The following is a 14,236-nucleotide window of genomic DNA, read 5'->3' as shown; positions in this document are numbered from 1 at the left end:
TTTTCCACTTGCTGTATGGTTTTACTCTAACACAAGCCGAAATGTCTGCGTGTGCCTTCTAAATGTCAAAACCTAATTTTGGAAAAGAGAAACGGAAGGCTTTGTACGGCGCAAGTCTTTCAATTTTCATTTATGCTTATAATCTCATTTTTACATAATAAAGTCAACGACTCTGCCAATTTCTCCCCACATTATCTCCAGGACACCGGTGAGGTTTAATTTTCAGTATGTGTTGCTCTTTCATTCAGTATATACTATAATACCTTCCAGGAAGGATCACCAACATTACACATTAGGTGTGTAAAGATTTTCATTAACTGGCAACAGCCACTGCTGTCCTACTGTACGTCCATCATGACAGAATCAATCCGCCCACAAAGGTTATGAATCATGAGTTTAAGTCCATATATCTTGACGAAGCCTCTTCAGTATACCCTGTCAGACTTTCAATACACTTGCTGCATCTACTCATTACTTATCTTTCATCTCTTTTTCAGTCCTTCCCACCATCCGTGCCAGGCAGACGGACGTCAACGCTACAGCAGACATCGGTAGCTCTGCTTTGTTGGCCTGCGATGCAGACGGCTTCCCTGAACCCACCGTTACCTGGGCACAGTACGTCACCCGCCGCTGTCATTGGCCTATTTTGATGAGTATAGGATCAGGGGTAGATCTGAGCCGTCACAAAGATGAATCCCTTTTGTTGTTCTCTTATCTTGACCTCCAAGGAGAAAAAAAGAATGAAGAAGAAAAAGAAACACACAGTCAGGAGTGAACTATCTCGCCTCACTAAAAACTTCAAAGACAGCTAAGCCAAAAATACTTCAAGCATACATCAAGGCAGTACAGTATATTCTCACAAACACTGTTTTCTTCTTAGAAGCAATCCGCCAAGGAGTCAAAAACAGCCTGATAAGATCAAGTTGTATAACGATGATGTAGAGCAACGTAAGGCAAAATGAAAAACACACATAAACAAACACTTGGGTCAGTATTTAAAGAATACCAGGATCTACTGTAATGGCTGTACATCCAGGTCAGTTCACTTAGTCACAAACTTTCCTTATCAAATCAGCCCTCTGCTTTATCTTTTCAGGAAGCTATTTATTTTTATCAATGACACTTAGTGAGACCGTGCCCTCCAGTGCAGGATACACTCTATCGCTCCATATCCACCTGGATCAAAGGGCCATGTAGTAATCTGGAGGAGTGTTTTTTCAGGGATATTTTTTGGCCTATCTCTGTCTCCAGCTGCTGGACATTATGACAATGGCACACCACGGATATAACACTAGAAGAAAGGGTTACATCCATTACATTACTGTTTGACTTATGAGCATCAGGATGCTGAATACACAGGGGAGAAAAGAACATAAATCCTCCAAAATCCAGTTGATATATGAAGCATTCAATGCACTTTTGTAGAAGAGTAGCTTATTTCTTATTTCTTTAATTAATTTTATCCAATGCAGAGCTTGCTGTGAGTTCAGTCTCTGTGGCCTCAGCCCGAAAGCTCCAGTATTCCAGCATTTCGATTTAACTTTCGATTAAATTTAACTTAACTTTGTACTAAATCTGAGTCATGTTTTTTTCAACTGGTAGAAAATGTGTTAAAAGAGTTATTCACCTGTCCACTGTAGGCATGATACAAAATATTCAGCATCAGATTCAGAATTTCAACTCAGTTCTTTGAACCAAGAACTTATTTATTTATTATTTTTTTGTGTTTTTTTATTGCACCCTTTGAATAGAAATTAAAATCAAGTTGTGCTCCATCTGACAGGGTACTTCAACGCTTACTGCAAGTTCAAATTGCACGTTTCAGATTTAGCAGTAATCCACCGGGGACGGTCGCCTTCATGAATCTCGCCTTCTGATAAAATCGGAGATAAAAAAGAAAAACTCTCTCCCTCGCCGCTGGTGCTGTACGCCTCTCGCTGCCTTTCTGGCTGAGCTCTTTATTCAAAATGCTCGGCCCACATCTGAAAGCGTTCCATACGCATAACATACATTTAAAGGAGTCGGTGTTGTAAAGTGTTTGTAAATGGGGCATAAATATGAATTTGCATGGCCTTGCCTGTAAATAGTCGTGTGGGAGAAATGATTAGATTTACATGTATTTACATTTGCGTAAGTGCAAACAGGGCTTTGATCAGCATTATTAGGCAGGTTTTCACTCCGCACACATTATTTAAATTGCATACTTTTCTGATGCGGTCGGTGTGGTTATATAGCAGGAACTCACACACGGACAATCTGCAACCGGTTTCATTAGCTGCTTATAACTTTGCACCTTGCCTCGCCATGGTAACATGTGTTTTTAACATATGTGTTAAAAGGTTGAGATTTTGTAACATTCAATACGTAGCACATATGAGATGGAGCTGTCATATGGCTGAGTAGAGGTGGAAAAAAAAAGAAATGAATCAGGGGAGACAAGTGAATGAAGAAAATTGTTTATTATGACAGATTATATATGATGATTAAGTGTTGGCAGAAAGACACTTAGACTCTGCGAGGAGGTTTCGTGGTGGCTGATGACTCTGCTGAGGCTGATAAAGTGATGAAGCTGAGAAATCTGAGTGGACTGGATGGCGATGGGAAGACGGAGGGCAGGCATAAAAGCTGCCGCACCAAAGGCAAAGGGAGAATTAAATCTTTTGAAGGCAGCAGAAAGATGATAGGCTAACAATGTACAGTAGGTGTGAGCGACTGGTAAGAACAGCAGATAGCCTCAAATAATGACAGCGAGGAAATCGAGAGAGCATCCGGTGTGAGGAATAAACTACAGACTTTAGCATGCCCGACTTAACGTTCGCTCGACCTGCTGCTTGCAAACATTAGAAGGAATGGAAAAAAAAAAAAAAAAAAGTTTATCAAGCGTACTGCACCGGAGGAGGGCTGATATGTTATACGTGATGACTATGTTCTGATTTGATGCGGGTGTTTCCTAAGATCTCATTTACACACAACATCAATGTTTTAATACCGTTTAACCCGATTTAGTCCTCACAAATCACTCGTCAAATTTATTTAGTTCCGATTTAACCTTTAATGACTAAAACTCACAAATTCAAATGGAATCGGTGATCAGCATTTGTTGGCAAAGAAACCGAAACCCTTTCATTTTTAGTCGAAGCCTAAATGATCTCCACAGCCTGTGAATATAAGCTGAAGATAAGATGAGCAGTATAAGATATGAAACATTGATTAAATGTGCATCCGGCAGTTTACAGTCATTATCTCAAAATTAAATAGAAATTCTGAAATCCCCGACCCCAAACGTTTCTGTTGTGGGATCACTTTTCATAATAAAAGATTGATATCTCAACTCAGTCATTTGGGGTTAAAGTGCGACTTATTATCAGCAGGGACGCAGTTAAAATGAACCAGGATCTAGTTCAAATAACACCCGGTTGAAACTACTTCTCCTCAAGTCATATGTGAACTACGGCTCTGTGCGTGAGGCGGCGCTGACAGAGAGCCGTCATTGACGATGGCTCATCTGTGGAGCTTTTTCAGTTCTTCCAACAGCAAAGACACTGTGTGTGATGTGTGTGTGAGAGGAGTGTGAGGTACTGTGGCAACACTGCAAAACCTTGTTAAGTATCTCAGATTAAATCACAGGAAAGAGTTGATGAGGTAATGTAGCGGCTATTTAAAGAAGAGGAGAGAAAAGATGCTGCAAGGGTGCGACAGGCTTCAGTCACTGAGTCTTTTGGCCCTGGCTGGTTTTATCCAGGTGTAGTGTGAGAGAAAGTGTCGCTATTGGCAACGGTAATCACCGTCATTGACCATGGGATAGTGATTCACTCGGGATGCAAAAGTTATTTTATTGAGCTTTTGTGCAAAGTACCGCTTTGGTATCATATCTGTATCAGTGATGCTAGCCTGGATTTAATTAGTCATATTGCACATTTCTATTCAAAACAAACTGGCATTTTCAAGTCTTGCGAACAACAGTCGCGATTCACGCCGCTGCTGCAGGTTGTCTGTGAGGTAAATGAGGCCATAGTCCAGGCATTCAAACATAAGACTGGCGCTGACATTTTCTCAGGAGCACAGAGCTACATGATTATGGTCTTGTTTGATGAATCTGATGTTATAGAATGGTTCTTCTTTCTTTCTTTTTTTTCAAACATGTTTTAATTAAACTTTTTCTTGCAAAGCAGAAGAGATAGAGACAACAGAAAACATAGCACTAATAATAGTGCACAAAATACAGACAATTTAAGCCTGGCATAGTAAAAGGAAAAAAGAAAATAATAAAATAATAAATAGATAAATAAATAAAATTAAATTTTTAAAAAAATGAAATAAAATAAAATAAAATAAAATAAATAAATAAATAAAAAATAAAAATAAAAATAATAAAAAAATAAAAATAGAGAAATTAAAAAAAAAAAAAAAAAAAATTAAAAATGGGGGAGGTTCTTCTTTCTGATTCGTTAGCATCTGTCTTACTACATCCAAAACAGAACTAGCTTTCAGAAACAGTGGGAACAAACCTAAAATATCTAGATTCAAAGTAACTACTACTCTTCAGGAAATTAATAATAACAGCACAGAAACATGATAATGGATTTATCCACTACAATATATCTTAAGTAACTTAATCCAGTTTGAATTGGTGATGCTTTATCACCACTCAGTTTTGACAAGCACAGAAAAAACAACGTTTATGTCTCTTCATACAGCTGCTAGCTCCATATATATTTTCATATTCATGGTGCATCATTTCCGCTGTCACTCAGTAGCACCACCGCTGTGCAGAGGGTTCTTAAAAGGCTGTTTTGCAGAGACACCAGTGAATAAGACTATTGAACACTCTGATGATCCTCACAGCTGTCTTCCATGCAGCAAAGCTGGTGTGTGATGTGAGTGTTGAGGCTGAGGGGAGACGCTGCTCCTGGCCAGAAGTGAGTGAAGACAGACAGCGAGGTTGTAGGGAGGACAGATGGGTGAGGCAGAGAAAAAACAGAAGGGTAAAGCTCTATTTGTTGTTTGTCATTCACTGTCTGCCTGCAAAATGCTTCGGGAAGGCTGCCACTGCGTGCATAACAACTCTCAATTCTCCAGAAAACAGGATTTTTTTTACCTCCGGTGAAGACTTCTGCTTCTCAAGAGCGAGAGAGGGGTTTTCTTAAAACATGCGTCATCATCAAATTGGTGCATGGCCTTCTTAGAAACACGATGTACGGGCTAAAGGAGAGCTGAGGCAAACAAAAGCTGTGGAAATGTTGGAGATGTTCTCAGAGGCATATAGAACAGGACAGCTTTTTTTGGTCTCCCAGCCTTTGTTGTGCGCCAGCTGCTCTCCTCCTGAAATAAAGCCCCAAACGGATCATTGTCAGCGAGTTAAAAAAGTTATTTGTAGGCCCCTCAAGTTGTGTAAGCAAACACTTGTGATGTGAACGCCCCGACATGTCTTTTTCCCTCTTTCTCCCTCTGCTACAGTAACAACATTGTCCTTGAAACGGGTGATAAGTACAGCCTGAACGAGGATGGTTCAGAATTGGTAATAAAAGATGTCAAGAAAGTGGATGAAGGAGATTACACTTGCATCGCCAAGAACAAGGCGGGAGAGAAAGCCGAGGAAGTCAGCCTGAACGTGTTCGGTAAGAGAATAACTCCATTCGCTTGCGATAGCATATAGAACAGTAGCTCTTTTTTTTTCTCTGTCTGGCCTTTTCTTTTGTACTTATTGACATTTGCTGTCTACAGCCTTTTCCAGTGGTTGGATGCAGTGTTACACAGCGTGAAGCATATAGTTTAAAGAAAAGCGTGTCCTATTGAAAACTAATTAAGCCACCCCTCAGGACATTGAAAGATATCACGCTAGAGTTTCTCCTCATGAGGACATTTGCGCTGGCCTTATGTAATCATGTTCTTGCAGCTCTATTATAGGTCAATGGGGTATGAAACCAACCCTAATGAAGCCTGTCTGTGTACTTTACTACAATAGCGCTAACAATATGTAACAGCTACTTAAAGCCCCGCTTATAAATATGTATGGCTGAAAGTAACGTCATGTGATGGAAAACCACAGAGAGACGTCAGCCATCTCTGCAGCAGCTCTGCTGAGCTCTGTAACCTCCTTTAGCTTTTTGTTGTTTTACAGCCCACAAACTCCACAATCATCAACCTCATTTTCAGGAGCTTCAGGCAGTAATTTCTTTCTCTCTGATGAATACACTGTCTAACAGAAATTGTTGTTCAGCAACAAGCTGTTAAAGATCACATCACAAGAGTTTTCCTCAGTAGTTGGAAGACTGAAGTGGCCAGATGGGCAATTGTTTGCCGTACATGTAACTACTTGGTTAAAGATAAAGTACTCCATATAATGAATGCAGTATTAGCGGGATAATGATACAACTTCAATGGACAACAGTGCTACCAGATACTAGCAGTAGGCCGCAACAATCTATACCTCATGTCTGGACATTTCTGCAGCGTCCTGATTAGTGAAACCCTGTTTAGAAAGTTTTGTTTCAACTACAGCTGTTTTGTCTTGTTTCTAGTACAACCCAAAATTACCTACCTGAATAACCAGACCACTTCGGAGTTTGAGGAACAAGTCACCCTGACCTGCGAGGCCTCGGGCGACCCCACACCCACCATCTCCTGGAGTTTTGAAAACAGGGTATTCACTGAAGGAGAGCAGGTACTGGTTTATTTCTTCTTTTATTGTTAACAAAACTAGACTATACCGCTTTCAAATAGTTAGTCTTGTTCAGACGCACAGGGGACTTTTATCATCCAGATGAATCATCGTGTCCTTACGCATCGTGCCATAAAGAGTCCAAACCGGTCTCGACATTGTTAAACAACGACAGAGGTCTTTCTAACCGACCCTGGGCAATGATTAAACTCATGCAGTATGTTTTTCTCATTTTTGTGCTTCACAGAACTCTTTAAACTGTTCAATGTTGAACGTCCGCACGATATTCATAACAAAATACAAAATGTATAAAGCAATCTATCATTTTTAAATGTAATCCTGAAGGTTTCAAATAGACGAGAGCTCAAATAAACCCCCACGCTGTACAACATAATGTGCGCCAGCTGCCGGTGATGACCTGCACTTTATTTGGGCATTACAGCGAAGACTCTGCAGATGCTGTTATGTACTGTATGTGGACCACTTGAGGAATTGCTGTTATTGAACAAACCTCTGCTGAATTATCAGTCATTTTCTCAATCCATCGCAGAGCCGACACATCTACCATTACTCACATGGATATTTCAGCAATTTAGTCGCCGTCCCTCTGACTTGCGGTCCTCCTTTTTTTTTTTCTTGAAATGACTGTGTTGTGTTTTATTTCCAGCCCTCCAATCTCGGATCATTAATAGCCAAGCAGTTGTCCAGTCAGCTCAAACTTCTTATTAAATCCTATATCGCCACCTGAATTCTATCTTTTGAACAGTAAACTTTGGATTCTACCATCTCTCTAAACTTTTGGCAGCCTTCTCCAACACTGCTGGAATTGCACTAATGATTTTGTATGTTTCCATCATGAGTGCTGGAGGCGAGAGTGTGCAGACTGTCGTAAAACCAATTTCCAGGCAGCGCCGTTGCATGATATTCCCCAGCGCTGTTAAGAGTATATGTACCACTTCACTCCCTGTTAATCATTAGCATTTAAAAGGGAATATTTTTGTGAAATGACGATGAAAAGTGCTCATCGGAAATTCACAGAAAATTAAGTGCAAATGATTTCAGAGAAATTAACTTAATTATTGCTGTGTTAAAAGCCAGAAGCCAGAAGAGTCTCCCTCTATCTCCAAAATCAGACTGTTCTGTGCTTAGCTATGCTACTCTGGCAAACTGCTGTGATTATCCACTTTTGAAATGAGTGGGCAATTTTTTTTTTTTTCAGGATGAACGTGATATAAGAATAAAGAAGCGCCTAACCCATCTTTGTCATGCTTTGGTGTATAGCCTCGTTTTTCTCTTCGTGTCCTTCAGGAGCACTGGCGATAACACTGGATTAAAGCTTTGGCTATAGAGCATGCTGGCTTCTTAAGACGTGCGAGCTCCGAATACACTTCCTGGTGAAATTTTCTCCATTACAGTGGTCACAGCGTGTTGGCAGTCACCAGCCTAAAGAGAGATTCGCATCCCCAAATCTATTGTCATGCTCTTATCAGCTCATTAAAGTGGTATAATTTTGAAAAATCCATCTTTACCTTCCATTCTGACAACCTGCATCATGTGAGCGGTAGATGGATTAGTCACTTCAGAGGGTAATTTTCTGCTGTGAATGCAGTAAACAGTATTAAGATAATTACCTCGCTGCCTCTAGCAGGTTAGTGGATTCAGGAGGAACACCTCATACGCTGGTTAATGGCTCAGCCCGCGTTAGACACTGTGAAAATGATAATTCATCATCATAATACTTCTGATAATCACGGATTATGGACTGGTACTGGTACCGAAATTCGCTACCAGCTCAGTCGGCTGAATTTTTAATCACTCCCTGTCATGTGCAATATACAAAGTTGTGATTAAAGTAGGTCATTGTACATGAGGTAACCAGCCCATCACCACCTTTCAGCATTCAGCAGTTCGTGAAATCTCTGTGAGGCCACTCCCTCAGTAATCTTGAGAGGTCTGTATGCGTTTTTGATGTAACCGTTATGAAATACAGAGAAATGTTAAGGTTTGGCTTTTATTCTCGACCACTCGCTCTATGTATTCTTCATCGCGCTCTCCCACACAACAGACCTGCCAATTGGAAGTGATCTGCAGGAACCCCTTGCCTTACCTTTTCGAACACAGTTGTTGCGTGGATGTTACAAATGATGTACAAACGTAACAATAGGTGCACTATTTTCAGAGACACACACTGTGAATGCAGCGAAACCACCTGTCCTGGACTGTCCCAAAGGACAAAAAGGGACTCAGTTGTGCAATATTTGGGCCATACTGTCCTACTTTACCTCACAGCTCTGTCCAGCTGTACTCAGCTACTGTGATGAAGTGTGTCTTTAAGCTGCCATTTTTTTAACATTAGATATATCACTAGGAAATCAACAGTTCTACCTTTAGCGCCAAACTCGGAAAGACCACAAGACATTAAGTATCTCTGTCAGTGGTACTGATAATAAGAGAATTGCAGAACAAGGTGTTGTACTGTATTTTTGTTATTGTCAGCAAATTCCATGAAAAGAAAAAAGCAACGGTGTGCTAAGTGTTGAATGTGTTGGAGTATTTGGAGCAGGATGATGTAAAATATGTGTGGCTCATGGTGATGAAGGAACATCTTTGTTTGCCTTTGTCAACTTTTGAAAAAGTACAAAATAAGAAAAACACCAACCAGTGACAAGATGCACCGTCCTTTCAAATACAACAAATTTGGACCGGCAGTTGAAACCTTTCTACTCAAAATCAAAACCTATAATTGCCATTTTGGCTTTTACCATACTGTATTATGTTTTTTGTAGCTTTTGAGAGATAACTTCATTGACATTTCTAGCCATCACTGGTTATATCACCAGAAATACTGGGAAGATGGGCCAGATTTTAACTCTGCATTGCATCCATCTGGATCCAGGATAAATGAAGTCCATAACTGGACCAGACCATCTGGCCTGTCAGTAGCTTTGTCTCAATTCTCGGGTCGCATCTTTCAAAGGACGTGGTCTAAAAAGGCGTGGCCTTCCTAGAACACCAAGGCCGAACTGAGCGTTGTTAAATAATTACCCTTGCGGTCTTCAAGTGCAGTCTTCGAATGATGCGGCCCAGAAATAGAGACGAGGCTAAAGTCCATGCAACACTGTGGCAAAGCGTTATCCTTAACACCTCCCATAAATGGCGGCGTCTAATATGGTTTAATTAGTGTTAATATCATCCTATATTCCACCCATATGCCTGGAAGCTAATAAGACATTCCCATAGATGTAATAGCTTTGTGTCACAATCTGTGCTGCTTCTTTGTTCGAGGGTTCCTCCTCAGCTTCACTTGAGGGAATAAACATTATTAAATAACTTAAACATTAACTCCTTTCACCATCTGCTGTTACCTCTGAAAAGTTTATCTCCCTCTTCTTTTAGATTCCTTTCGGGAGGAGAGGCGGCCTTATTTCCACGCCAATAAACAATTATGCAGTTTTCAACCAGATTCTGTGAAAAGCTGAGTGGTTGTTTGTCAAAGTTTGTCGTCAGAAGACACTATAAATTAAATCCAGAAACTTTCAGCTATCTTAAATGACTTTCTATTTTTTGAGTCCAGCTTCAATGCATTCATGCCAAGAAAGCATTTAGCTGTTTAAAATCTCGCTCAAAGGAGTGATTCATCAAAATTTGGCATGTTTACAGTATAACAGGCTCTGAAAACTACTGCGCTAATCTTAGATTAATTCTTTTAAATTAACAGTGAAATATTAATGCTTATGAAACGTCGAAAAAGCATTTCAGTGTTAAGCTGAATTAGTCATCAAAAGCAATTTACTCACTTGTGAAATGAGTCCAAAAAAACCGAATGCACACAAAAACTGACATTACTTTAACCTGACTGTGCAGCCTCGTGGAGCCGGTGTGTGCCAAAAGCTGAAACGCATGCAAAAAAAGTGCACGTCTTCACCTCGGTGTCATGCCAGGAAAAAGAAGACATAATGGCATTTCCATGGTGAACGTTTCAGAGGATTAAGAAGAACGAGAGCAGAGTGTCAGTAACGTGTGCGCTGAGGGTGCGTTAGCTGCACCAGACTCACACTTGTGTTAGTCTTTTGGACTGAATGACCTCATGGTTTGTTTTGGAGCGTCACCTTCAGCCAAACGTTCCCTTTTTAACTTCTACAAATAATAAAATCATCAGTGTTTTCTTTTTTTCCACCCAATGCTCGCTGATTGTTCAACTCTTCTTCTTTTTACCTTTGTGTCGGAGGATTATCAGTAGATAATTTCTTATTCAGCTCGGGTGCCCCCAGTTTTTCCCATTAGCTGTGTCGTTTGTTGCTGCCAATCAGCGGAAACATTCAGTGCATTCAGGGCTGTTTTTACTGAATCTTATCTGCCACCTGCAAGCAAGAGTTGCCTGTCGCCACTCACAGTTGTCACTGAATATCTTCTTCCATTCACAGCCCGTCATCTTCCCTCTCTTTCCTATCTATCACTGTCAGATCAATTTTGATTTAATGCCGCTGTAATCAGAAAATCCGGCTGTTCATTTGGTAATCGCTGTCACTAATTTTCAGCAGATCGTCATTCACCGCTGGTCCGTTTCCTGTTTTCCACGCTCCGTCCTCCCTTACACGTCCTGGTATTTCATCACACCAGAGCGCCGACACATTCATGATGATCTGAAATGACAGAACAGTCGTTTTACTAGCTGCTGCTGCCTCTTTAGAGTTTCACTCGCCTTGTAAGAAGTATAGTTATCGCTATATCATATCCTGAGAAGGGAGTGATTCCTTGCACGTTAATAGCGTATTACTCTTTGCACGGCAAGATTAGAAATATCTGTATGTACTCGTTATTAAAGGAAGATAAGTGGCGTGCGCCTGTGTTCTGTACATAAATGAACGAGTTAATCAAAACACTGAATGCCGTGATGAGAAAGCCTCTGATTAGAAAAACAAAGTCCCTAGATACCGGTAATGGCTGTCTCATAATTAGTTTCAGTGCCCTGTTTTCCTTAGTGTGCCTCCAAATTCTCCCTTATTACAGTGCATTAATTAATAACAGACTGAGACGGCCCCATGCCGCTTCAGGAAAATATGCTCCAGTTTGGCTTTTTGACCATTTCTGTAAATTCCCGGAACACAGTCGAACTGTCAAGCCTGCAATCCTGACCTCAAAGCAGTCATTTACTTGAACTTAATGGTTTTAACACTGCGTACGCTCTGTTTTGAATTTTGAAGAGTTGACAGATTTAAACATAATTGTAATAAATACAACTTCATTCACCAAATCCCTCTAATCCTGCATCAATGATTATGCAAACTTTGTTTTTGAGAACAAAACCAGGATTTTTCCATGTTCACGCCCCGTGATTATACAACATGCATACATTACTGCCGCACTTTCCACAGTTGGTAAGGTGTTGAAGATGCTGGAGTGTGTTATCCCACCTTTCAGGCAAACACTGGTTTCCATTTATTCCACCAGGGAATGAAAATCAATGCACAAACTTGAGTTGGGTAATCTATCACAGTGAGCATTACGTCTGCATTAGTCTTTATCAAAGCTACATTACTGTTGCACGGTAGACTTATTTTAGCATAAACAATACAATAGCAAAGCAGCCACAAAGTTCACCATGATGGATTGCCTTACTCACCTAGCAATCTCAGAGCCACTCCAAGTTAATTTCCCCACCAATTGAAAATGGATGCAAATCAAAAAAAAATACCTGGAAGGTGGGAAAATGCACTCTGGTGTACCCTGGAAAAATGATTGGCAGCGATGTATTTGTAGCCAGTGAGCTAAAGCATTCACCTCTATGGTCCTTCAAACATGAAATCATTGCTCATCTCCCGCAGGTAAATCCAGTCTGCACTCACTCTGTGTTGATCCTTTACAAACGCTTACTTTGCTCCACTGTGTGGCTGTTTGTCTTTGCTTCCTGTGTGTTTGTCCTCTCTAGGCTTCTTGGACACGACCAGACAAATACGAGGTATGGCTACGAAATATGGTAGCCCGACCCCTAGTTGTGATAGCCCAGACTTACACATCCCTTTTCAATGGCAGAGCAGAAGTGTTGTCACTGAGCCAACACTTAATGCTCGCTATATTTAGTCGTGCACTAAAAACCGTAGACCATTAGACACGTAGTACAGTACATTTAATCCATTTAGTTCCAGTACATATTTAGACTTGCCCTATTTAGTTGTTTATGTTTTTCCATCTTGAGATGTAGAGACAGTCACAGTATCTGAAAGTTGATGATGTTTTTTTTTTTACCATATAGCATGCTGTTATTTCCTGCTGCACGGTCTGGTTAGTTCTCAGACTTGATTCAGGGAAGAAAACAGATTCCTGGGTTGGGTTTGTCGGGCGGCCAGCAGCTCTTCAACTTCACGTAGAAAACACTGTCTGCTCTGCTGAGGGCCGGCCGTAGCACTAACACACCAAGCTGTACTAAATCTTAAGTGTTTTTTAAACATTGTAGACCGCTATCATAAGCCAGGAGCCTGCATGGTTTTATTTCCGACTGCACACTACAGCAGCTGATACCTCCAGTCAGAGGGGGAGTCCAGTCACCTGGGGCCTCATTTATACAATAGTCTTAACGGATCAGTTCACCCAAATTACAAAAAAAAAAAAACAGGTTTTCTCACTTTACCCCTTGTGGTATTGAGCCAGGCAGATAGATTTAGTTTATTTGTTCAGATTTTGAGAAAGCAGCGTATCATGAGATTTCTGTGCACATCCCAATATAATATAAGTGGAAGGGATTCCATTTGTGGCGCGCTCAGTTTAGGTGCAGACGTTACAAGAGAAGACGGTTTGGAAATCTTTTTTTAAGAATCAAACCGAGCACGCCATAGGAAATGATGGCAAGGCTATCTAATAATGAATCCGAAAAAACGCCTTTGTGCGCGAGCTCCCCGCTGTAGCATTTCAATGGAAAGAAACATGCAAACTCTTGGCTCGTATCAAAGTCGGAACTACTGTCGGTAGATAAAAACTGACACGATGTAACAAGCTAACTTCACTCGCTGACACACGCACAATAATTTGCCTCACCAAGCTTCACTGTGAAATGCAGAATGAACTCTGTGAACCGATGTTTAAAAAAAAAGAAACACACATGATAAATGAACTTGTGCAGCTCAGAACGCTGCAACAGCTCGCTCAGCCTTGGCCTCATATAAACATTCAGTTTGCCTCTGACTGCTTTAGAGATTTAATCAGTCAATCATTGCTTTTTTCTTTTCTTGTTGTTTCTGTGAAGTTTATTTCAATTACTGCATCACATGGTCTGTTTAACAAACCCCAGCATGTGATAAGTGTTTCGTCACGTTGTTGAACTGCCACCTTCAGGTTGTGTGATTTAAGGCTCTGCATGCCACAGCTGCAGCATATTTATATAATGTGATGGTCTCATGATGTTTTTGGTTATTTAGCAATTTGCAGTATCAGGAGCTGACATGTCTGGTTATAATTCTGTCTACAAAATCAACTTTTCCTGTCCTTGATGGTGTGTTCCCTGTAGTTTTCCCTTGATTCTGGAGACAACTAGATACTATTAGTAGCCTTTTGCCCTAGTTAAGCTTTCCTCTTTGTCGG

At 40.6% G+C, this 14,236-nt stretch overlaps 1 protein-coding gene across 7 annotated transcripts in view; it reads left to right on the top strand.

Annotated features, from left to right (window-relative positions):
* Positions 1-14,236, top strand: part of ncam1a (neural cell adhesion molecule 1a) — a 267,592-nt gene that overhangs the window by 189,944 nt on the left and 63,412 nt on the right. For 5 of the 7 annotated variants that reach the window (XM_084373255.1, XM_084373257.1, XM_084373258.1 and 2 more), the window contains exons 6-9: positions 498-615; positions 5,458-5,618; positions 6,522-6,664; positions 12,591-12,620. In XM_084373255.1, the coding sequence (XP_084229381.1) occupies positions 498-615; positions 5,458-5,618; positions 6,522-6,664; positions 12,591-12,620 (452 nt within the window). The remainder of the gene's footprint in view (positions 1-497; positions 616-5,457; positions 5,619-6,521; positions 6,665-12,590; positions 12,621-14,236) is intronic. The other 2 variants (XM_084373256.1, XM_084373261.1) reach the window with 1 other exon arrangement.

This window comes from Pagrus pagrus (genome assembly GCF_965226575.1).
Source record: "Pagrus pagrus genome assembly, chromosome: 14".
NCBI lineage: Eukaryota > Metazoa > Chordata > Actinopteri > Spariformes > Sparidae > Pagrus > Pagrus pagrus.
The sequence above is the reverse complement of the archived record's forward strand: the minus strand, read 5'-3'. Positions and strand labels throughout refer to the sequence as shown.